A 24,509-nucleotide genomic window follows, 5' to 3' on the forward strand; every position below is an offset into this window, starting at 1 on the left:
TTTATTCAGTGAAATTATTGTAAACCTTTTGCCTTTGATCCGATTTTTAGTTTTGTTGAATAAGTGACAAAAACATAAATACATTCAAAATCACAGTTGATTTATCTGTTATTTTAAGATATTCAGGAATGGAACTCATCTAAAAATAAAGCCAAATTCTGATTTTTAAGACATTAATGAATCAATCTCTGACATATACTACAAATAGCAGTACCAGTAATGGTGTCTTTTTAAATTAAATATTTTTAAATAGTAAATATTTGTAATATTCCTATCTTTGTTGTTGTTGTTGTTGTTGTCAGTAATTCATTTTCAGTTTTGTTGTGTTAGTTACGAAAAAGTACATTCAAAATCACAGTTAATTTATCATCTATTTGTTGTTTTAAGCTACTTAAGCTTCACATTTTATTGAGGAATCATCATCATCATCATCATCATTATTATTATTATTATTATTATTATTATTATTATTATTATTATTATTATTATTATTATTATTAAATCAATAATCGGACTCTTGATGGCTTTTATTTTGACAGTCCCGCTTCCTGCGGCCCTCAGTCCGCTGTCCAGTCCGCAGCTGATCCGGTGATAGTGGAGGAGCGTCGGGGCGCGTCACAGAGCGGCCGGGATTCTGCCTCCGCGCCGCGGACCGACACCAGGCTTTGCCCCCGTTACGAGAATATCGACGGTGCTTTTCTATAAAGGCGCGAGAAAATCTGGACAGACCGGACCAGACGAACCTTTCTGCAACAGGTCAAACAGGAGGAGCCTTCCGAACCGACGGTACCAGTTCCACAGCATGATGCCGGTGAGAAGGAACTTTGTATTTCACAGCATAAATATCTAATATTAACTTTTAAATGCTGTAATCGGAGCTTTAAACGAAATCTATCTATCTATCTATCTATCTATCTATCTATCTATCTATCTATCTATCTATCTATCTATCTATCTATCTATCTGTCTGTCTGTCTGTCTGTCTGTCTGTCTGTCTGTCTGTCTGTCTGTCTGTCTGTCTGTCTGTCTGTCTGTCTGTCTGTCTGTCTGTCTGTCTGTCTATGATTGTACTTTTAGCTGACAATTGAGACTTCATAATCAATTAAACAGTTGGACTGAGGAGAGGAAGTATTGATTTATGATTGATTGATTGATTGATTTATCTGCAACTAGTAGCAAACCAGGGAGATTCCAGTAATGATGGAGTTTAATAACTATCAAAAAGTAGAATTAAAAAGCTTCGACAGCATATTGGAGTCATTGTGGGCTTAAAAAGGAGGAGTAAATTTACGTCCAGAAATCTTCTAGAAAAAACTTGGAAATTTTTTAGTTTGAAGGTTGAAGATTTGCTAGAAAAAAATTCAGAAATTTTGACAATAATCTCAGAAATTTTCAGGAAAAAAACTATAATTTTCTACATTTCAAAAGTTTGAAATTTTCAACTTTTCAAACTCAGAAATTTCTGGGGGGTTTTCTAGAAAATTTCTGGCAGAAAATTTTTCCTTCTTTTTATTTTCCATCTACCATGGCCCTAGTACTCCGTTGTATGAATCACCCAGCTAATGGGATTTTTGATTTTATCACCATTGCTTCGCGGGAAACTACGTACATTATATGATCAACTAAAGCACATTAATGTTCCTCCTCTGGGCTGTGAAGGTGAGGAAGTGACTGATAAGAGCTTACATGCTTACATGTGTCTTTTTCCAGTCAAAAGTTAATTTAATTGTTATAATAGAGGAACCTGATATCACCAGTTTGAGGAAATAGAGACAAACTTCTCTGTTAACAGTTTTGCTTGAAGCAAACTTCCGACACTGTCCTTTGTTTCACATTTTAAATTCTTTGCAGCATCCAGACTGACTCATGTTTCACAGCTGCTTTCCTTAAAAGTGCAGACTACTGGAATGTCATGCTAATGCATTTTAGGCAAGAATTATTTGTTTATTAGCAACCTTTTATGCATTTCTAATATTGTATTTAAAATGATTAAGTGGTTAAATAAAAAATCAGCAGAATGTGGCAATGTTTTTATCCGATTAATCATCAGAATAATCAATATAATATTTGATTACATAAATCATTTTTAGTTGCAGCTATGGACTTTTGCATGATGCTCTTAATGTATCTAAATTTCAACATTATAAACATTGAGACTGTAAATTACCTTCATAAACTGGATCTCCCCTTGAATTTGACTCCAATCTGAGGGAAACTATAACATAACTCAAGAACTCAAAATAGAAACATTTGCTTATAATATCATTATGTTAAGTTTTAAGAGCTTATTTTATTTAAATAGTCCTTCAATATTGATTTAAAAAGTACCAGATTATTTCACTCATAAGACATTTTTCCCTGTTAGAAGTGAAATAATCTCCCAGTGGAACTGGTGCTTTTTAAATCTAAATTAAAGAATTATTTACCTAAAACAAACTCCTACACCTTGCTGGAAAGTTAGTTTTCTCTAATTTCTAGAAACTAGAGTAAAACTACTGGGTGGTTTTGTGTTTTTGCAGCTTTTATAACGTAAATATCAGCTATAAAAAGAACAGAAATCTGACATAAAATGGTTTATGGTTTGATATCTTCCACCACACACTAATAAAGTATTGCTTTATTTTACATTTTTCAAACAATTCATTTTAAACACTAAGAACTGGTCAGTACTAACATTTATTTTATAACACACCTGTAGGCCTGTCATAATAACAAATTTTGTTGGACGATAAATTGTCCACAAAGTTATTGCGATAAACGACAACATTGTTCTTCTTTGAAACCATTTTCAAGTAATGGTATAATAATGCAAGAGCACATTCTCAAAGATCAATAAATGTTAAATTTTAATGAACATTTAACACTGTAACTGGAAGACATTTTAAATATCCAAAATAAATAAACAAAACAACAGAAACAACAAATAAAATAAATTATGTCTCTGTAAACAAACGTCCTTCAAAAAAAGGGCTAGTTGAGGCCAAAGCACCAGACTGAAGACTTTTATTACACTGTTTTTTGCAGCAAAATAAAAGCAATAAATGGAAATGATTGAGATTGTTTCAATTTATCACATGATTAATTAATTTATTGCTTACATACCTAGCATATGAAATACTCTACTGTAACAACCTTTTTAGTTACGGTAGATTGTTTTCTAAGTCTTTCTGACCTCTTTTAAACATTTCCTGGATAATTTGCTCCATGTTTTTAGATGTTCCTTACCGTACACCTTGGCAGCAACGACCAGCGCATCACGGAGGTACCCGTCATGCCAGAGATGCTGTGCAGAGACGTTGTGGAGCTCTGTAAGGAGCCTGGTGAGGCCGACTGCTACCTGGCTGAGACCTGGAGAGGCTCAGGTGAGTTTTACATAAATACTGACCACAGCTTTTCATGATTACTGCTCCGTTATAACTAAAGACTGAAGTTATTATCCTTGGACCTAAAGAGGAACGATCTAGAGTCAAAGCACAATTTCAGTTATTACAGATGTAAACTAGTGATCAGGTCTGAAATCTGGGTATAGTGATGGACCTGAACCTTCAGAGCCACATAAAGACAGTTAAAGTCGGCCTTCTATCACCTGAAGAACATTTCCAGGATTAAAGGTCTAATGTCCCAGATCTAGAGAAAGTCATTCATGTGTTTTTCTTTAGTCGCATTGATACTGCAACAGCGTCTTCTGACTAAAAAACCAATCAGATCCTGAATGCTGCTGCTAGCGTTTTGACTTGCCAAACGATGTTTTGAAAATCATGTAAAGCACTTTGAAATGCCTGCTGCTGAAATGTGCTATACAAATAAAATTTGATTGATTGATTGATTGACTAAAACCAGGAAGATGGAGCACATAACCCCAGTTCGAAAGTCCTTATTGCTCCCTGTAGCTCAGAGAACAGACTTAAAAATACTGCCCACCTCTCTGTATTCGATAAGATCAATAGGAGATCTTTTTTAAAGAGCAGTTATATTTTTATAGCTGCATGTTAAAGTCTCTGTGTTGTTTTCTAACCTTTCAGAGCGTGTGGTTGAAGAAGACGAGCCGATGTTGGAGGTGCTGCAGCGATGGGGCCAGCAGAAAGAGGAGGTGCGCTACATCCTGCGATACCAAAGAGCCTCTGGACACGAAACAGGTTGGATATACCAGAGACTATTAAATAATCTTACTTTTATCTTCCAGATTTATTCATCAAAGAAGGGATGAAAGGGGGGCTATTATGCAAAGTTTAATTTTGGCACGTTTTTGTTCTTCCATTGCTTCTAAAACAGCCCAGGTGCTTGGAAAAGTCTTGTTTTAAGTTTATATTTTTTGGTGTTTGGAAAATGAGCCGTTACAAAAACCTTTGTTGAGTCACAATTGATGAGCATTGCACTGTTACCTAGCAACCCCAGCCAAGCTCAGCCCGTTACCTAGCAACCCAAGTGGAGTTCCAGCACATTTGGTCAGCTGGTTTTACCATTGTATGTGCCGTACAATGGCCGCTGGAAAAGACATGCATTTTGTTGTGGACTTACCACAACAAAACAGGCATTTTGTTGTGGACATTTGGACATGCATCTTGTTGGCTGTACAGGAAGGCCCACTTCTGCTTTTCAAATAATGTTGTATAATTTTGCATTTGATTGTCGCCATTTTCACATGTGAGTGTAAACGTTGAATTTGAGGGCGTGGCCAGCAGCTGATTATTCAGATTTAAAGTGACAAGAATTGAGCTGACTAAGATCTCGTTATCTAAGAAAGATTTGGCGCAAAAAATGTAATGAAGATGTTTTGAATAATCCATATGCCGATCTGAACCTGTTCAAAAGAAAATATGTTTATAGAGAACCATCAGATCAATCAGACAGGATCTGGATGAAACCTTAATCCAGTGTGCCTGTATCTAGCAGCATGTAGTGCAAATCTGCAGGAGGGTCTGCAGCTCCCAAAGAACAGATTCAGCATGTATTTCCAGCAGCTCAGGCAGTAATCAGCTTAGAGCTGAAGGAATTAAGTGGGCTGCTCCATCTGTGTTTTTTGTTCACGGTATTTTTAAGTATTGATTTGCTTTAACTTTAGCATATCTTAACGTATGATTGATTTGTTGTGTGTATTTTGTACTTAACACTGTAGCAAGTCTGAAAAGATAAATCTGTCTTTGTGTTCAGCTGGATGCAGAGCTGCAGACCAAACTACTTTGGAAAGACTCACAGAGAATGGGGTAAGATCTTTATTTATTCAGAAACATCGATATCACACTACATCATAAAGTCTAGTAAAGAAACGCACCCAGAGGTTGTGTAATTTGGCATAATGACTGCTGGATAGAGAGAAAAACAATATGATGACGTGACTACAAACTCGGACTGAGCTTTCTGTTGCAGTTCTCAGTTATTCCTCTGGATATGTCGCTGAGCGAGCTGCAGGATCTGGCAACAAGACAGCAGCAGCAGATTGATGCCCAGCAGCAGCTTTTGGCCTTCAAGGTACAGCACACCAAGCACTCTGCAGCATGCATACGACTACTATTAATAGTTTTACCGAAGGACCCCGTTGTTCTTCAGCCCAGTTTCAGCCTTATTGAACTGAACCCATTATATACATTTGAAATTGTCTGATTTAATGCTGGAAGACCTTTATGTCACTCATCAGTGTTTAGGCCGTTCTCCAACCTCAGCGATGGAGAACACATCTATTGTTCATACAGAATATTGTGAGTTCAGATTATTCACACATGTAGATCTTATGGGAAAGCAGCTGTCTGCCCGTTTATTATTGTTGTTGGCAGGAGAGTGTGTGCTGTATTGTCAAGGAAATGTACTGAATGGAAATTATTTTATTTCATCATATGATTAATTAATTAATTGCTTATTGCGCCACACATCATGTGTGTAATGAGACACTGTTGCTTTATATCATCCGCTGTTTTCAGGATCATCTTATGCTTTCTGAAGCTGTGATACAAGAGAACGCATAATTTAATTTTGATCCCAGGTTTAAGGTATTAAGTGGTAATAGTGGTTGCTGAGTAACTTTTATCTTGTAGCTCTAAGCACCCCAATTTAATATAAATGTTTTTAAAGTGTAAATGCAATAAAAAATCAGTCAACTTTTGCTTTTCATGTTAAAAACAATATTAAACTAGAACAGCGTCATGTGCCTGTAAATTGACTGATGAAGGGCTTTTGCTGGATGTTGCAGGAGCAGCAGCTGTGTTACCTGAAGCTGCAGGATCAGAGGCAGGAGCAGCATCAGGAGGCATCTGGGCAAGACCGACTGCTTCAGCTGCAAGAAAACATACGCAACCAGGAGGCCAAACTGCTACGGGTCCGGGCTCTCAGGGGCCAAGTGGAGCAGAAACGAAACATAAACTCCAAATTAGGTCAGAGGCTTTCCTTCTTGTACCAACTCTGAAACATTTCAGCATTAAAACTGTTTTTAAATAGCCGTTTTTTCACCGCTGACAATTGATCTGTGAGGAAAATATGTCAGATTGTTTGATTATTGAGAAAGAGGGCACTAAAGTTTAGGGTGATGGCAAGGAGAACTTCCAACTCCACCTTTTCCACATTCAGCATCTCTTAAAGGAAGTAACTTGCTGTGTGCAGTGACATTGTGTGTTGGGGATGTTTATTTTCTGTTTGTGCCAGTGGAGGAGATTGAGCAGATGACCAGCCTGTTTCAGCGGAAGCACAACGAGTTGGAGTTGGCTGCAGCCAAGGTGGAGGAGCTGAGCGGCCAGCTGGAGGCACTAAGAAATGCTCGTTTTGAGCCTCCTTTTCCTTTTCATCCTCACAACTCTTCTTCCGAGCTAAAGGACTTATATAAAGACTTGCAGGTGAAACTTTAGTCATAAAAGTTTATTGAGTGTGCCTAATAATTTAATTATAACAAGCTGGTTAATTGTGACACGTAAATGTTTTGTAGCCAAGGTTTAAACCAGTGACAGCAATTGGCCTATCATGATAACAAATTTTGCTGGACGACAAATTGCCCCAGTAATTATTGTTTTGAGGCCATTTCCAAGTAATATATTAATAATGACATAATAATCCAAAACCAATCACAGACCAGTTTTGTAAAGAACTTTTAACACTGGAACTGGAAAATACTTTAAATGTCCAAAATAAAACGTGTTAAGCACTTCTCTCTTCGCAGTGGGGTTGGTTGTTTACAGCGCTCAGCTTCTGGCACGCTTCACGGCTTAGCTTTGGTTTGATCCACAGGTTTTATTTCACACCTGTGGAAATAAAACCACAGGTTTTTATTTCATAACTGCTTTTTTTAAGCAGTTATGAGGCTTGGTGGCGAAACCTTAAACTGCTGCTGTGCAAGCTACTCAACAGGATGTTGCTAGGTAACCAAAGTTGAGGGAACTTGAAACTGCTTGTTACCAAGCAAGTTGTTGCCAGGCAACCAAAGAGCGAGCGAGTCAGGATCGAAGTCCAGAGAATATTTTATCACATGTATTATCTATGGATATTGATTATGTGTCAATCACAATATATATAGTTATTGATTTATTATCCAGCCCTATGCTGCTGGGTGAATTAGAGGCCTAAGAATTTAATTTATTTTTAATTTTTACTTTTCAAAGTCAAGTTGTCCGGTTGGTGAATAAGACTGTAGTACCTGTGAATTAAAAAAAGCAGCAGAATTACTGCTCAAGATGGTAACACCTTGAAAACTAAGATTTTCCCCAGGTCACCAAGCAGAAACTCATCACCTTGTTGATGATTTAACTTCCTCCTCCTTTCCAGCTGAGGAACAAGCTGAACCAGGAACAAAGTGCTAGGCTGCAGCAGCAGAAAGACAGGCTGAAAAAGAACAACATGGAAGTTGTTGCAATGGACCAACGTCTTGGTGAGCTTCAAGGGAGACTATGGAAGAAAAAGGCTGCCCTGCAGCAGAAAGAGAACCTGCCAGTAAGTTTAAATAATACATGTATCACAATATCTGTTTATCACGAGGAGATAAGCAACAAAGCAAAGAAAGTCCATTGCTTTTTGTTGTATTTGTGCACCTTTTTGATTTCTGCCATCATTTGTCAGGTGGCCTTAAACAGCGTCAACCCTCAACATGAGCCAAGCTCCAGAGTAGCAGCAGTGGGGCCATACATCCAGTCCGCCTCTAGGTCAAACTCCCAGCCTTCTGCTGTGCTTCCTTGCCAGGAAACGATGGTGAAGTCGGCATATCCAGATGGCACTGCCACCTTACCAATGCGTGCCTCATCCCGAAAGCCACCAGCTGTACCAGCCAAACCAAGCATTAGTAAGCATAGTGATCTGTTCCTTTTTGGTTTAGACATTTTAAAGATGATTGTTGACTCTGAAAGGTGAAAGGTTTCAACACAGAAATAAGTAATTGTAGCAACTTTTGTCCAGAAAACCAAGTTGCTTCCACTTGCTGCCCTCATATGTCAAACCTCTGCTATAAAAGCTATGGTCAGTTAGTTTTAGTAAAGGCTTTGTTTCTCTGTGTATTTTTAGTATTCTGAAGTTACAGTCGAGTATCACATATTACTTGTTAGGAAAGTTAACAACCATTGGTCTGGAGAGACAAAAAACGCATTTGGTCTACAGTATTTAACAAAACCACTGTTTATAGAATGAATTAAGGGACCAAAGAGATGCAGTTTATTATGTTGAGGGTACAAAAAGGCTTCTTCAAAGTCAAAGATTTTAATGTAAAGCATCTTTTGTAGGTGTGGAGACCCTAAAAGACAACACTTACATTCCTTCCCCTGGTGCTTCACGACTTGGTCACACCGCACAGACGCAGCTAAAGGATAACCAGGTCTTACTAGACTTCTGCTTAACTTCTATTGTTTTCAGCTGCATGACTTTAATGGTTCTGTTTGTGTTTTATTTTTGCTTTCAGTCCAAGTCAACGGTGCCACCAGCAGTTCCCACTAAACCGAAATTATTTCCTTTCTCTGGTCCATCAACCTTTTCCAAGCCTGCCTTTTGGACAGGGACCTTTCCTGGGAAAAAGAAACTTAAGGATCCAGGGGTCATGTCTTCCCACAGCAACACCCTCCCTCTGCACAGCAATAAGGAAAGTCCTCCTGCAGCTGCAGTGCGACCTTACACACCAAACCCCATGGATGTGCCTCCACCTGTGTTTCAGAAACCCCAAACTCTGGCAGCTTCATCAATCTATTCGATGTACACCCAGCAGGCCACCCCTGGTAAAGCCTACCAAGCAGAAGGCCAGGGCACACTGTCCCGCAGCAAACCACGAGGTGATACCGATCCAGCTTCTCTCTCCTTTGTTTTGTGTTAGGGAGTGTAATTTCATATTTGACTGGTGTATGAATACTTTTTGGGCTAACTGTACTCTCAAAATTAAGTTGAGTTGGATTGTATTATCCAAAATGTAGGCTCTATGTTGGACATAGAGCCTTTGTTTTAAAGTGTACTGATTATTTTTGTGTACTCTTTATCACCGTCTCTTCCTGTGCAGTGTACGGAAAACCAGTCCTTCCAGGTGGCAAGAGGCCGCAAACAGTCAGCTCAGAGAACACCTCCTTGAGATCTGGGCTCTGTGAGTTTGGGACTGATACCATTTCATCTGCTGTCAATGATGACAAAGGTGCAGATGCTGATACAGCAGAATGTGCGATTCCTCGTCCACTCAGTCCCTCCAAGCTCCTCCCGTTCGCGTCCAACCCTCACAGGAACTCTGATGCCGACTTGGAGGGCCTCCGCCGCCGACTGCACAACGCCCCCCGGCCTCTAAAAAAACGCAGCTCAGTTGTAGAGTCTGAAGGCCCGGGTGGATTTAATATTGAGAAGCTTCTGTACCAGCAGACAACTCTGGCTGCCATGGAAACCATTCCTATGAAGAACATCAGTCCACCAGAGGAAAATGTTCAGTCCACAGTTCCAGACGACAGGACCATTAAGAAAGATGTCAGTTCCAGGGTGAAAGAGAAAAGTTTAGCTGTTCTGATGTCAGCTGGACACAACAGTGACAGTTTGACAACACCTTCCCTGATCCCAGATCCTGATCCTTTCCTTCTATCCCCACAGGAAGACAAGGATGAAGAACTTTCTTCCACTGCAGCTCAACAGGAGCACTTTCCAGAGGAGATGTTTACTTGGCCACCTCCGCCTTTTCCCAGCTGTGAGGAGGAAGAACCTGCAGATGATACACTCAGCTTTCAGCAACCGATTCTACAAGACCCAGCCCCACTTGTGAGTAACAGTTTTACCAGTTAAGATGCTTCTGCTGTTGTAAAAATACAGCAGGAAAATGTTCTTCCCCTTACAAGCAGTGACTCTCAAGGTGTCCACAACCCTTTTCAAATGGGCAGTTTGTATGATGAATGAAGACTTAATAAACTATTTCAATCCTCAGCCAGATACACTCGTCCATCACCTACACTCCCTTATTGGTGAGGAGCACCCTGGACAGGTCTCCAGTCCATCACAGGGCTAAACACAGACACACAAACATGCACACTCATACCTAAGATCAACTTAGAGTAATCAGTTATATTAACAGTCATGCTTTTTGACTGTGGCAGGAAGCTGGACTAAAGATAGAGAACTCATGCATGCACAAGAATAACATGCAAAAACTTCCCAGTCTGGGATTGGAGCTTCGGACCTTCAGTGCTACCAACTGCGCTGCATTAAGGTCTTTGTCCCCAGTTTAAAAACTGTAATCTGGTCTCCTCTGTTTCTTTTGGAGCAGTGGCTTCTTCCTCTCCTCTCCTTCCTTTCAGCCCATGATGGTAGAGGAACAATTTCACCAAAGTAGAAAAAACCTTAGCCTATAAAGGACCAAACAATTAGCACAAATAACTACTGTTCACTAAGGAAATATACAGATTCTGGTAATAGACTTTCTGCTCTGTCTTTCAGAGTAAACAGTCAATCTTGCGTAAACCTGGCTCTGACCGCGTGGAGCACAGGACGCGTGTCCAGTTCAGCCCTCTGGCCCTGCTGCTGGATTCCTCTCTGGAGGGTGAATTTGACCTTGTCCAGAGAGTCATCTATGATGTAAGTTACGGTTCTGGCTGATGCCCCCTTGCAAGGCTAGAGTTGTGAATTTGGGTGAAGAATGAGATGGATGAATGGATCTTTCACGTTGCTGATATTGCAGGTGGATGATGCCAGCATGCCTAACGATGAGGGAATCACAGCGTTGCACAATGCTGTCTGTGCCGGCCACACTGACATAGTGAAGTTTTTGGTTCAATTTGGTGTCAATGTCAATGCTGCTGATAGTGATGGCTGGTGAGTCTGATCTTCAGTGAGCTCCTCTGATAAGCTTCACCTTCATGATCATGAGCACAGTTGATGAGAGTCTGTTTCCCTTTTAGGACGCCCCTGCACTGTGCTGCCTCTTGCAACAATGTTCAGGTTTGCAAGTTCCTGGTGGAATCTGGGGCAGCTGTGTTTGCAGCTACATACAGTGACATGCAGACTGCAGCTGACAAGTGTGAGGAATTGGAGGAGGGCTATGCACAGTGCTCCCAGTTCCTTTATGGTGAGATATGCATTAAACATACGCTACTCACAAAAAGTCTAGGACATTATGCTTTCGAGTTAAATTTCAAACCTAAAATCCACTACGAACATTTACAGGTGAACTTAATGTGACCTTCTCTGAACCTTTGAATGTACATGTCCAGCTGTTCAGTGTTTCAGTACTTTTTTGCACAACTTGCTGTTCTCTAACAAGGAGCTTAACGGCAACATTCACAACTGGTACAATCAGAATCGGTGTTTAAACAATCCTCTTATCATGCTCTACACACATTTCGACATCATTAGACCAAGATGAGTCTAACAAATAATCAACAGTACTTCCTCGCCATTGTGAGGCTGCAAACAGGATGTCCTCAGACAAGTGTGACCACTTGGAAAGCTGCCCAGCAAGGTGTCTGATGTAAAACACTAAGTTCAGCTTTGAACACAAACAAACAAACAAACAGTAATATTAGGGAATTGCTGCTACAGTAAATAAATTATTTAATCTAATCAAGTTTCCTGTCTGTGCCGCTGTAGGTGTTCAGGAGAAGATGGGAGTGATGAACCGTGGGGTGGTGTATGCTCTGTGGAGCTATAAGCCTGAAAATAAGGACGAGCTTGGCTTCAGCGAAGGAGACTGCCTGACGGTGCTGAAACAGGAAGGGGAGGTCGAGACAGAATGGTGGTGGGCTCGATGTGGCGACCATGAAGGATACATTCCCCGCAACCTTCTTGGGGTAAGATGAACTGCAGCTTACACTCCACTCCACTTTCTTAGGTGCATGTGATGATTGGTATTGATGATCAGCCCTCATGGGTTATCGGTATTGTAATCGGCGGGAAGAAACCTGATTGGAGTATCCCTAATAAATACTCATTCCTCTCTCAACATTGTGACGCTTTCTAACCTTTTCCAGGTCTTACTTATTTATATAAAGGCTCTCTAATGAAATTCAAATAGTTCTTATTGGTTTAATTTGGAAACTTAATCTTTTAATGAGAAACTTTTTCTCATTTTCTCCCAGCTCTATCCGAGGATCAAGCCACGGCAGAGGAGCCTCGCTTAGCAATGATTTATTTCCATTTGAAGGAATTCAAATGAGAAGAAACAGCAGCACAATTACAGACCATTTCTCTTGAACTACTGCCACCAACACAAAGAACTGTTGTAGAGAAAGAAGAAACAATAGTTCATCAGTTTCCACCGTTAAAATGGACTACAGTGGTTATTTTTCAAAACAGAGCTGCCCAACAAAGACAGAAAACCACATAAAAAACAAGATTTTAATTATTTTGGAGTTCTTCTAGTTTTAGAAAGTTGATTAATATATATATTTAGAAACAAGTGTGGGAGGGGAAGTTTTGCAGCTTGTTCTATAATAATAGCTAGTTATTGCTTTAGATTTTTCTTTAAAATGGTTTGAACATTGTTTTTTTTATTATTAAAGGCATTTCATCCATCCGCATAGTCCTGTTTTACTGCAGATTAGGTGATTTTACCAAAGACATAAGAATTAGCATGAATATAAACATTAAAAATAAAAACACATGTTGCTAGGATGTTAAAAGTAAGATATGTCACACATTCTCAGCTTTCAACTTCAACTCTTTATTTAAGAGCTTGAGGGACGATAAGGAAAAGCAAACGTTAAACCTCTGTGTCCGTTTTCAGCTGCTACACTCTGCAGAATCAGCAGTGCCAACTCTGCGGCACACATGTACCCTCCGAATACAGAGCAGAGTCAGCAGCGACTGCATTTCAATAGTGACAAGAACCATGGAGTACATTCAAGATTAGATTAACAAATTGCACAAATCCTCAAGAAAACAAAACAAAAAAAGGTTATAAGTTAAAGTCACCACATTCAGGTGTGGAGCACCTGCCCATCACCAAGCATGCAGGTTAGCCTTAACTGGGCGTAGTTGCAGTGTGCATTTAATTCACATAATTACAAACCAACAACACACGTCTTCCACTGCAGCTGTTTTGAAAAAGGAGGTCCGTGTTTCGGATCCAGCTGGTACAAATTGAATTTAATGTGCGCTCGCCTGAACAGATTCACCAACAACCTTCAAAATACAAAAACGTCTTTGAATTGATTGATGCAAATATAGTTTGTGGGTTTTTTTAAACGCAGGTTTAGAGAAGTGCTACAATGAACATGTGGATGAAGATTTAACTGTTTCTGCATTATGGATGAGTAACAAAACTGAAAAACGTGGATAAATATTCCCTTAAACTATGGATCCATTCCAACACAATGGAAGACAATGAGGGAAAAAAGGAGATAAAAGGATTTTTAAATGTTCATTTGTATAAGTACTAAAATATATTTATTCTAAATACAGACTTCAAAGCAATAGTACTGTAATATGTCGTATTAGTTTCAGTACTTCCTCCTGTCATTGGTACGTGGAAACATTTTCCTGAACAGGTTTTATGTTTGACATCATTATCTTCACTCTTTTGTTTTAAATTAAAACAGGAGTTTTTGTAAAAAATCAACCACAATTGAACCATGTTGAGTGAAATGGCTGTAGGTTCTAATTCAGACACAATTGTATCTTATAGCTTTCAACATCAGATTTGATTTTAAAATCCTAATGAAGTTGGTGAAACTGAGGCCAATCAAAAAAATTGTTATAATAGTTTTTCTGATGCTTTAGCGTTTTAGTTTCACTAAAATATATCAGATCAAACATATTTTAGTATCAGATAGATAACCTCAGTAAAAGCAAAATACAGTTTTGTAAGGAATATTTAATGTATTAAACAGCTATCCAAATTAAGAATGAAAATTAAACGAGTTCAATTTAATTTGAATCAAGAAATCACTTAAGTAGAACCTGTCTGGCAGCATGAAGTAGGCAAGCATTTCCTCCAACAGGAGAAGAAGAAGAGACTCATATCAAAGCTAAAAGCCAAAACTACTGCAAGAAGAAAAAAGAGGCCAGATGTGAGCCACATCTGGATGAAGAGACTTGCTTTTCATCAATGGATGGAGGAGAAAAAGTGGAACTTTTTGGAAAGAGTGCACTTCATCCATCCACCATGAAGTCAGCAGCCTTAGCAGAGAGTCCCAGCCTTTCTCTCTCTGGTTGAGATTACGTTGGGGAATCCCAACATAATCCCAGTCCAGCTGATAAACTTAGTCCCTCCATCGTGTCCTCTTATGGCTCCTTTTGACAAAGAGAAGCAGCGCCTCTACTCTGAGTCTATCCCAGATGACCGAGCTTCTCACCCTTTCTCTAATGAAGAGCCCAGTCACCCTGCAGAGAAAACTCATTTCAGCTGCTTAAATCCGTGATCTTGCTCTTTCGGTGACTCCTCAGAGCTTGTGACTTTAGATCAGGATAGGTACGTAGATCAACTGGTTAATCGAGAGCTTCACCTTTCGACATGGCGATCCGTTTATCGATCTCCGCTCCATCTTTCCCCCATCTGTGAACAAGACCTAGAGATATTGAAACTCCTCCACTTGGGGCAGGAAGCACTCCACCCTTCTCTGGCTCAAGACCAAGGTCTGGCAAAAGACGGCCAATCTTTTGCCAGGCTGGCGTGGGTTTTGGTGGTCCAGCTTGTTGTTGACTTGTCATCTGGGCAGAACAACAACTAATGTGTGATTAGTCAGAAATTTAAAGTGGATGTTTGCTGCAGTGAGATGAACTTATCAGGACTTCAACACTTGAGCTTCTTGTGCACTTTGTTCTTGCAACCTTGAGTAAGAAACCAAATATTTTTAGCTTCGTGAAGTTTAGACTGTGGGTTAATATGCATGTAGCTTGGCAGGAGCATAAAGCCAGCTTTTGTTGGTCCAGTGAAATCGTCTCTAATAATCCTGCAGATTCTGGTCATGGTTCAGATTCTGGTCTTGGGGAAGCAGACGTGTTACATGACCGATGCCCTTGGTGACTCCCTCCCTGAAGAGCAGCTTGGCGCTCAGTCGCAAATACTCGGGGTGCTTGATGAAGCGAAAGCGAACAACGGCCCTCTCCCCCGTTCGAAGCTCATCCTGAAACCAGCAGTGAAGGATTTAACAGTGTGTTTCCAAATGCAACACGAATAAGAAAACCCACCAACCTTTCCGTGAAGGCACTCCACCGTAGCCGTCTGCCGGACGTTACCGACATGGACGGTGACCTGCGAACCCCGCCGGAAAGTCTTTGCATGGAAGAGCAGAACAATGGCAGCTTCGAACTGGCAGCAGATGGTCGGGTTCATCTTGGGGCTGACCATCACCATGCCCTGCAATACGCAGGAAGTGGAACACTCTTCATCCATTTCAAAATAAGAGCATGCATATAAACGTCTGATTTTATGACGAATTCTTAACAGTTGGGTAGGAACCGGCTACATTTACTCAATTACATTCACTTATGTAACTGTTTTGAAAAAAAAAATTATTTTTTAGAGCATTTTTATTATGCTTTACTTTTTACTTTTACTTGAGTAATTTTATTATGAAATATTTATTCTCTTACTTGAGTAAAATTTCTGGATTTTTCTACCCACTGAATGAAAATCAAACAGGTTTTAACCAAAACTTCACCAGACACAGACACACCTGCAGGTCTTGTTAAAGTTTCATAATTTTTCCATTAAAAGAAACTGATTTGGATTTTTTTTTTTTGCCTGATTTTATGTTTTGTTACTTGTATAAATTATTGTCCTTAAAATTTCAGTATTCCCACTTAACTTTATATGCGGTCCATCTGATTATGTAATTTTTAAATATTAAATGATTGATAATTTGATCAGTTACTTTGCACTTGAGTAGACTTTTACCAAATACTTTATTACTCTTACTTGGGTCATTTTAGTTGAGTACAATTTTTGTGCACTCTACCAAAACTTCTGCAAAGATGTCTAACTTTTTTCAACTGAAAGTTTAGAAAACATTAAAGCTATGTGCGCTAAATGTTTTCAAAATGATCAAAAACGCGATAGAGCTAAATTTGCTCCTCTATTAGCGGGTTAGCAGAAGTGTGCCCACCAGTCCTTTTGGTTATCAGTGAACACGGACCAATGAGCCTGAATTTCTGTCCTAATTATTAACCCAACATTAGATGACCTCTGACCTTGCGCAAAAGTGAGCGATCAAAGTTTCCCAGAGCCAGAGTGGCTGCCTGTCCGGCCTTCAGCACCCTGCAGGCCGAGCGGTTCCTCTGGATGCTGCCCACTTTCAGGCGCAGGAAACGACCCTCTTCAGTGGGTCCAACCACGAGTCGCTCGCCCTCCCTGCAAACTCCACTGGCAGAAAAAATAAAGATGGTGTTAAGGTTTTATTTTCAAACTTTTTGGGATAAATTAAATTAAACTGAATCTAAACTGACAAAAATAAGGTCAACTGACAATCCATCAGCATTGCTAATCTATGCGTTAGCAACAAAATGGCTAACTAGAAGATTTAACCTTTAATTAGACCATGCCATCTTACCTGTACAGAGTTCCTCCAACAACAGTCCCAACATCAGGGACTGAGTAGATCTCATCCACCTGCAAACACATGATTGGACATGTGTAGCATAAAAAACAACTTTTAACATGGATGATTTCATTCATTAAGAGAAAAAACCTATCCAAACCAACCTTTCAACATTTAGGACAGTACGATCTGTATTCTTTTTTCTGAAATCCTATGTAAGCTTTATTTATTCTAGTTTTTGGAGCTATACTTCTACATCCTCTGATGGGACTAGAGCTGGGCAAAAAATCAATCTTATCAGTTAATCAAATTTTGGGTTTTTGAAGATTTAATTTTTGGAAATTTGGTTTTTTATCTTTTATCACTGAAGCACTCCTTAGGTTTCTTGTTTGACAAGCATGTTTTACAGTTTCTTTTTATTTGGATTTTGAATTCATATAAATGTTATGATCGGTTATTAGGGCCAGGCTAAGATTTTTAATGTTGTTTTTAATACAATTTTGTGAATAAAGTCATAATATTACATGACTACGAGAATAAAGTCATAATATTCTGAGAAAAGATTTATGCAAACATACATCATATATTTAAAAAAAGGAACTACACTGGCTGGGTGATCACATCAGATCTTAATAACTCTAGAGAAGCTTTTTTTTTTTTTTCATGAAAACAACTTTTTCTAATAATTTTTAAGATATTCTTCCACTATGTTCTCGTAATTAAACAAACGAAAAAAAACGTGGAGCCTGTCCCTAATACTCTGCCGCACAACTCAGCGAAGGGATGATTAAAGCCACTTTTTGAAAATATTTTCTGCCATTTGTGATTTCTATTTTTTGGAAAAGAAAGTTAGAAAAATAATCGATTAAAATCTTAAATCGGATCTTGTGCAAAAATACTAATAGATTTTAGATTTTAAGAGATTTAGCCATATCACCCAGTCCTAAAAGGGAGGGAAATGTAACCTCGTGTCCATGTTGTGTGTGTTTGTGGACCTGGAACTCTGTAAGCTGCTGCATCAGCTCCTCCTGTTCTTTGCTGTTGCTAAGCGGAGGAAGGATGTTCAGGAAAACCTTCAGGAGGTCGAGGCTTTCTCCAGACACGCTGGACAGGGTGAAGATGGGTGTGATGCTACACACACAAAAAGGCAGACGAACAAGAGTAACAATAAAACAATTTGTTTCAAAGGGCAACACAGATTAAACACATTTAGTGAGAAATCTATAACAAGACCTCAGGGCCATTGCAGAAACAAAAAAGGTGGAGTAAATTTACAAGAAAAAAACTCATACATTTTGAGGTTAATCTCAAAATGTTTCTATAAGAAAACAACATTTCTGAGTTTGAAAAATTTACAATTTGTTAGAATTTTTTTTTCAAAATTTTAGATTAATTTCAGAACTTTTTTAGAAAGAATCTTGGAAATTTCTGATTTTCAAAAGTAAATTTTTGTTTTTACTTTTTGAAATTTCCAAGTCTTTTTTGTAGAAAACTTCTGAGATCAATCTAAAATTTTGAAATTTTTCCTATCAAATTTAAAATTTTTCAAATTCAGATATTGTTTTTTTTACATAAAAATTCTGAGTTTATTTTCAACATTTCTGAGTCTGAAAAGTTGAAAAGTTGCTAGAAAACCCCCCTCTAATTTTGAGATTAATTTCAGAAATTTTCTAAAAACAAATCTTGGAAATTAGATTTTTAAAAGTTAAAAAAAAAATTGCTTTTGGAAATTTCTAAGGCTTTTTTAGAAAATTTTTGAGATTATTCTCAGTTTCTGTGTTTTTTTTGTGGAAATGCACTTTTTTGTATCTACATTGCCCTAATATGTCATAATCAAGTTTTAATGTCTGAGTCTATGAAAATATTTCTTTGCTGAACTGCTTCTATTTGCAATAAGTTGGTACCCACCATGCAGACTGGGTGAACTGCTGCGCTGCAGTCACTGCGTCATCAGGGTTCATCACCACCATGGGAATCTTGTTGCAGCCTGGCTGCTTCAGGACTCGTTCCAGCTGCCGGACAGTTCGCTCCATGGTGCCGCGGGAGCACAGATCCACTTTACTGACTACAATAAAAATCGGGACTTTCAGAGCCATGGCCAGTCCCAAGTGCTCTCGAGTTGTTCCAGCTGGACACAGAAGAAAGGAAACGCGCTGAGCGAGAAAACCACAAACAAGGAATAAATGCAACTGCAACAGAGCTAAGAACACATTGTAGTGTTGTTTCATTTCCATTTTAATGCTAGAAGTTATTCTGCACCATATGTGTCGAACACACGGTGCTGTGTGGCACGGATGAAGGTAAGTTTGCTGCAGCATTATTAAGTATACTTCTGTTAATTTAGAGTGCTTATTATATATTTGTTGGAATGTATGTTAATATGTAAATATTTTAAATTGTAATGGTATTGTTTTTCTCAACTTTTATAGGTAATGAAATGTTTAGAGACATTTGAATCTGATTTAATTGTCCCAGTTTGGCTAATTGATTTTATTTCAGTTTGGCTAATTGATTTTATTTCAGTTAGCCAAACTATCTCCTCTTTTTGAATATAGAAAAAAGGAAGAGTAAATTTCCACTAAAAAAACTGAATTTACAGAAATAAACTTGTAGATTTCTGACTTTGAAGAGGTGAAAATTTGCGAGAAAGAATTCAGAAATTCTATAGATAAAATTTTGAAAATTATGAGTTTGAAAAGTCAAAATTTTCAACTTCAGAAACTCAGAAAATGTTCAGGAGTTTTGTCTTGAAAATTTTCAAGTTCCAAAACAATTTCCAATTTTTTTCTGGAAAATTTCTGAATTTTTGGCAGAAATGTACCCCGTTTTTGTAATAAGCTGATGTTAACAGTTTGTGCCTTTGGCTGTACCATTACTTTGTAACAGCTATTTTGTGACGTCATCTTTATGACAGTGTGTTTTCAAGTGAAGCCTAAAGTAGTGCATTTTTGCCTATTACAGTAAATGTGGTCAAATCCATTTTGACTCCTGTCTTCTCTGTACGGATTGATAAAGAGTTGAAATCCATTATTCATCCATTGTCTGTCTGTTTATCTCTCCAGGTGTGTTTGCAGCTCACCTATGCCGGTGTTGGCGCTCACTACAAGCATGGCAAAGTCAGGGCAGTAGCTGGTTAAACCGAAGACGGTGGTCTTCAGGTATTTGTGGTGACCTGCCAGGTCGATGAAGGTGATCATTTTGGATGAGCTCTCACAGATCTCCTCTGCTGTTCGAGACTCACTGTAGTTTACCACCTGAGCAGAATAGTGGGATCGTTAGGATCCAGGAAGTAGCAGTAGTTGCAGACATTTTGAAGTAGATATCTGGCCAGCATTGGAGCTTCCCAGTGTCAGTAAAATCAAGAGAACAGTCCTGTGATGCATATGGACACTTTTTCATCTTGTAGAGCACAATTTTTTGCATATATAATATCTTAGAAAAATATAAAGTACAAAAAATAGATTCCCATTTATTAACAACTTCTTTTGCATTTGTCTTAGCTTTGGAGTAACTAGAACCACAAATACCGACCTACTTTTCCTGAAACACAAAGCGTTCAGCCCAAATAAGAAACAATCAACCCCAAAAAGTCAGAAAATGTGGGCGTGTGTTATGATAACACAACCGTGCAAAACCTTGTTTTTATGTTTGGTATCTACAATGATTTAATATTTAACTTTAGTTTATAAAGTTTGGACACCACTTCATTATGGGAAATGTATTGTCGTTTTTAAAGAATCACCATTTTATTTCTAGTTTTAGGATTTAAAATAGAGATAAGCATCAAATTCAGCAGAAAGATGTTAGGTCTTTTTCTTTTTTAGTCTCATTCCTCATCAGTGCAAATATTGCAGGAATAAAACAAGAAACTGTGAAAAATCTGTGTTTGTTATTATTAAAAATATTATCTGATTCTTTTTTAGTTTAAGCCAAAGTTGTAAAGAGCCACTGAGTAAGAGGAATACCTCTCCTTTGCTGTTAAAGCCCAAGATTTCAAAGCTGATGCTGGAGGTGCGTCCCGTCTGGATTTCATGCAGGTGTCTGAAAAGGTTTAGCCGAGCTCGACCTCGGCCGTTATCCAACTCTCCCTGCGTCAGGACGCCCAGCAGGGTCGACTTCCCTGAGTCCACATTTCCCAGCACGGCCACACGCAGGTCCAGGAACTGAGGAATGAAAATAGATTTGGCCCAACCCTTGCAGGAAATACAGAATTATGACATGTTTACAGGCACAATGTTGCAGAGAACACACCTGCTGATCGTCAGGAACCTTTCGGACAAGAACCTCTGCAATTTTCCGGATATTTCTGTCCAGGCCATAGTCCACTTCCCTTTCTCGCAGAAGCGTTATATCAGCTCCGACCCTTCAACAAGACAAGCAAAACAAAGTATTATTTCATAAATTATAACACACTTCTTGAAGTGTACACCTCTCAGTAGTGATGGCTCCAGAGGTCAAAATCTTTTAGAAATAAAATTGTTTATCCTGGTAATATGCTTACCATAAGCATATTTCCTTATGGTAAATTAGCTCAAACAAGCAGATCTGTGTTTCGATTTTATCTGGTTCAGTTCTACAAGAAAAATATTTAAGGCTGGCATGTTAGAGCCAATAATGACCAAGTTTTTTTGAAAAAGGTTCACCCCTTGATCACCATATTGGACCGCAAAATCAACAGAAATTCACAGGCCTGAAATCTGGGTGTAGTGATGAACTCTGATCTGAACCTTCAGAGCAACATAAAGACAGTTACAAAGTCTGTCGTCTATCACCTGAAGAACATTTCCAGGATTAGAGGACTAATCTCCCAGTAAGATCTAGAGAAACTCATCCAGGCGTTAATCTTTAACCGCATTGACTACAGCAATAGTGTCTTCATAGGTCTGACTAATAAATTATTCAGACAACTTCTAATCACTGAACGGCTTGACACAGAAATTCAGCTGTTCTGACTAAAACCAGGAGGATAGAGAACATAAAACCAGTTCTAATGTCCCTACACTGGCTCCATGTGGCTGAGAGAATAGACTTCTGTAAGCTTATAAATCACTTGTATAGAGAAACTAATATTTGTTCTCAACTTGGTAGTTGATGTTTTGGGGGTTTTATGATAAAACTTCAGCAGGCGAATGAAAGGAGGTCATGGGGTCACCTACTTCTCTGCCATTCTCTTTAGCGTCTTGAGCGAGCCTTTCATGTCGGCCTCCGTCAGACCCACCAGCAGGCCGTTGTCTTCCACTCCGATCTGGTACACGGCCTCACCGCGGCCCTCCTGCAGGCGCCACTTCAGCTGCGTGGCCAGATGCTCGAAGCGGTACTGAGTGGGATTGACGAGCTTTAACTGGAAAAAAACGAGAAACAAATACAAACCTGTGCAGCAGGTAAATGGAATTCAATTGTGCTTCTCTGATCACCAGAGAGATATACTTATATTTCTCATTCTTTACTCTTTTTTGATGATTTTCAAAATTATTTTTTTGCCTTTAGTGGCTAAATCTAAACTGAAAGATTATGTTAACTGTTTTCTGTTTACCTGCTTATAGATTAAAACATTTTTATGTAAACAAGATGATTTAGAGTGCACACTTTATGTGTGAAACTACATTTAATAAATGTTTTTACTTTTTTTCAGGCTGTAAAACTGTTTAAAATAATAAAAAAAAACTTTAGCTTCACTATTTGCTACCAATGCTGATGCTGGGTTTTTAATGTAGAATTATGATATAAAATGGTCTTTATTATAATTTTTATGCATTTCTTGACTTTGGGACAAGACAGTTAACACAACTTTGGTGAGAAACAAGTGACTAAAATGAAAAAACAGCTGTAATTATAAAATATGTCCTTTAAACATTCACACAATAAGATGATTGGGGCAGTGACAATTACCACTTAAAATAATAACGAATTGTAATACTGATAGCTGCTCTGCTGCTTGAGCAGTTAAAAATGCCATTTTAAAATCAAAATTACTCCTAATCAAAACATTTAAACATAAAAACTTAATTACCTTGTATTCAATGTTTCCTTCTTCAGCCTGTAAACAAAAACAGAAAACATGTAGAATTACTGAACACTACACCAATAAAATGTAGAGTGCTTTAACACATCAAACCTCAAAGTGGTGCCCAGTCGAGCAGGATCATATTTTCTATTGTTTCAAAATTAGTCTTGTGAGCATCTCCAGCTCAAATAACTCCGAACACAGGCAGGGAACCACAGAGTATTATTAAAACTGAATTTAATTTAGAAACGTTTGCACAGGGAAGAACATGACAGAGGCGTGGACGAGGAATTGAATTGCACTTGAGTCACAAATTGAACGACTTTAGACAGACTTGACAAAATCTGTTCACAGCCCTAAAATGGAAGCTGAGAGGCACAGGGTGTAAAAATCACTGTTCCACCGGAGAGAAGAAAATGATTTCAGCTGTGCATTAAGGTATGACAGCAAAACCTGAAAGCAAACGAAACAGAAAAAGAAACTCTCTCCAGTAAGGAAGGTCAGCCTTATGACTTCACTTGGATCAGATCCGTGAAAATACTTGATGTCTTACACTGAACTTAAAGCCATGAAGTAATTATGAACTAATGATGACAACATGACTGGAAAAATACCTGCTATTATATAGATTAGTGTAAACCTGCTTGACGAAAGGTTGACTGATGCTTTCTGAAGACAATAAATGACAAACTGTGCGGCCGTTATTATTATTATTATTATTATTATTATTATTATTGTTATTATTGAATTGTTGGTGGGTTTTATAGCTGATTCTTATAGGAGAGATTATGTTAAAGTTTGAGATGTTAGCCTGGGGGTTTCTCTCTAAACACGGAAGCAGATAAACCTGAAGACATTGCGCCACCATGTTTGAGGGACTCTTATCATCTGTGCTGCAGTACGGACTAACTGCCTGCGTTAATCCCGGGCCAGAACCAGGTAGCTACCTCCGGTGGTAAAATCGGTGGCGGTGTCCTGTTGTTCCTTTTCCTTTTATTCCTTCTCTTCCTGCTTTGTTTGCCTCGTCTGGCCCGCGACTTTTTGGATGATTTCTTCCCTTTGATATTTGACAGGGAGCCAGGTCCATCATGTCTGTTTCCGGGAGGAACCGCGGCAGTTTGGAGCAAATCAACCATGGTTGAGCTCAGGCAGTGATCGACCGACGGGAAACTACGGAGCTCACGGGTGATTCACGGCATTTCCCAGGACATTTCCTGCTGCATCCCACGGCTTTGATGAGTGGAGACCTGCGGCAGGTCGGATGCTCTCTCCTCAGCACCAGCAGCAACGTTAAGCTACATTTTTATGTCGAACTTCCGCCTGAAAACGCTCAAACCGGAAGCGAATGTTGGATTGTTTTCAAAATAAAACTCAAGCAAAAACATTTGACAAAAATAATAAAGAATTAACACATTTGTTAAATTTAGGTGTTTTTCAGGGAATAATCCCATTAAAATTAAACAACACAATGAGCGTAAGACTACCAGCAGAGCTAGTTAATTTTATCCATTTACAGTGAATTTATTTATGTATTTTAAGATATTTTCTCAAATAATTACGAATTTATTCTCGCAATATTATTTGTTTCTTCTCGTTTTATTCCTATTTCACAG

The 24,509-nt window shown here is 38.7% G+C and overlaps 2 protein-coding genes across 4 annotated transcripts; one reads left to right on the forward strand and one right to left on the reverse strand.

Moving 5' to 3' along the window:
- The first annotated feature begins 560 nt into the window (after positions 1-560).
- LOC106932388 (apoptosis-stimulating of p53 protein 2-like) lies at positions 561-12,926 on the forward strand. Of its 2 annotated transcripts, XM_015011076.2 has the most exons (18): positions 561-811; positions 3,215-3,362; positions 4,023-4,136; positions 5,152-5,204; positions 5,368-5,469; positions 6,185-6,365; positions 6,634-6,821; positions 7,744-7,908; positions 8,035-8,254; positions 8,688-8,779; positions 8,864-9,227; positions 9,449-9,897; positions 10,018-10,182; positions 10,855-10,992; positions 11,096-11,229; positions 11,316-11,482; positions 12,004-12,203; positions 12,492-12,926. In XM_015011076.2, the coding sequence occupies exons 1-18, from the start codon at positions 803-805 to the stop codon at positions 12,531-12,533; spliced, it is 2,931 nt and encodes a 976-aa protein (XP_014866562.2). In that variant the 5' UTR covers positions 561-802; the 3' UTR covers positions 12,534-12,926. The 2 variants fall into 2 exon arrangements, with proteins under 2 accessions (XP_014866562.2, XP_087862344.1); XM_088006218.1 differs by having other exon boundaries at positions 9,449-10,182.
- Positions 12,927-13,051: 125 nt separating this feature from the next.
- gtpbp2b (GTP binding protein 2b) lies at positions 13,052-24,223 on the reverse strand. Of its 2 annotated transcripts, none has more exons than XM_088006224.1 (12): positions 23,844-24,223; positions 22,903-22,929; positions 22,049-22,233; positions 21,144-21,255; positions 20,858-21,055; positions 19,972-20,146; positions 18,801-19,020; positions 17,888-18,023; positions 16,905-16,963; positions 16,546-16,717; positions 15,548-15,712; positions 13,052-15,479 (listed from the first exon to the last, which is right to left on the reverse strand). In XM_088006224.1, the coding sequence occupies exons 1-12, from the start codon at positions 24,030-24,032 to the stop codon at positions 15,297-15,299; spliced, it is 1,821 nt and encodes a 606-aa protein (XP_087862350.1). In that variant the 5' UTR covers positions 24,033-24,223; the 3' UTR covers positions 13,052-15,296. The 2 variants fall into 2 exon arrangements, with proteins under 2 accessions (XP_087862350.1, XP_087862353.1); XM_088006227.1 differs by lacking the exon at positions 23,844-24,223 and adding an exon at positions 23,008-23,804.
- Between the last annotated feature and the right edge of the window lie 286 nt (positions 24,224-24,509).

This window comes from Poecilia mexicana, unplaced genomic scaffold (assembly GCF_051168715.1).
Source record: "Poecilia mexicana isolate PSO_F unplaced genomic scaffold, ASM5116871v1 scaffold_1, whole genome shotgun sequence".
In the NCBI taxonomy this organism is placed as follows: Eukaryota; Metazoa; Chordata; class Actinopteri; order Cyprinodontiformes; family Poeciliidae; genus Poecilia; species Poecilia mexicana.

Bases quoted from the DNA above. Each gene is read 5' to 3' on its own strand.
- gtpbp2b (XM_088006224.1), bottom strand. From the start codon at position 24,032: ATGGTTGATTTGCTCCAAACTGCCGCGGTTCCTCCCGGAAACAGACAT. The intron at 22,234-22,902 runs GTAATTAAGTTT...GTTTTTTTCCAG, and splicing joins AAGGAAACATTGAATACAAG to TTAAAGCTCGTCAATCCCAC. The intron at 21,256-22,048 runs GTAGGTGACCCC...GTCTTGTTGAAG, and splicing joins CTAAAGAGAATGGCAGAGAA to GGTCGGAGCTGATATAACGC.
- LOC106932388 (XM_088006218.1), top strand. The intron at 3,363-4,022 runs GTGAGTTTTACA...CTAACCTTTCAG, and splicing joins TGAGACCTGGAGAGGCTCAG to AGCGTGTGGTTGAAGAAGAC. The intron at 12,204-12,491 runs GTAAGATGAACT...ATTTTCTCCCAG, and splicing joins TTCCCCGCAACCTTCTTGGG to CTCTATCCGAGGATCAAGCC.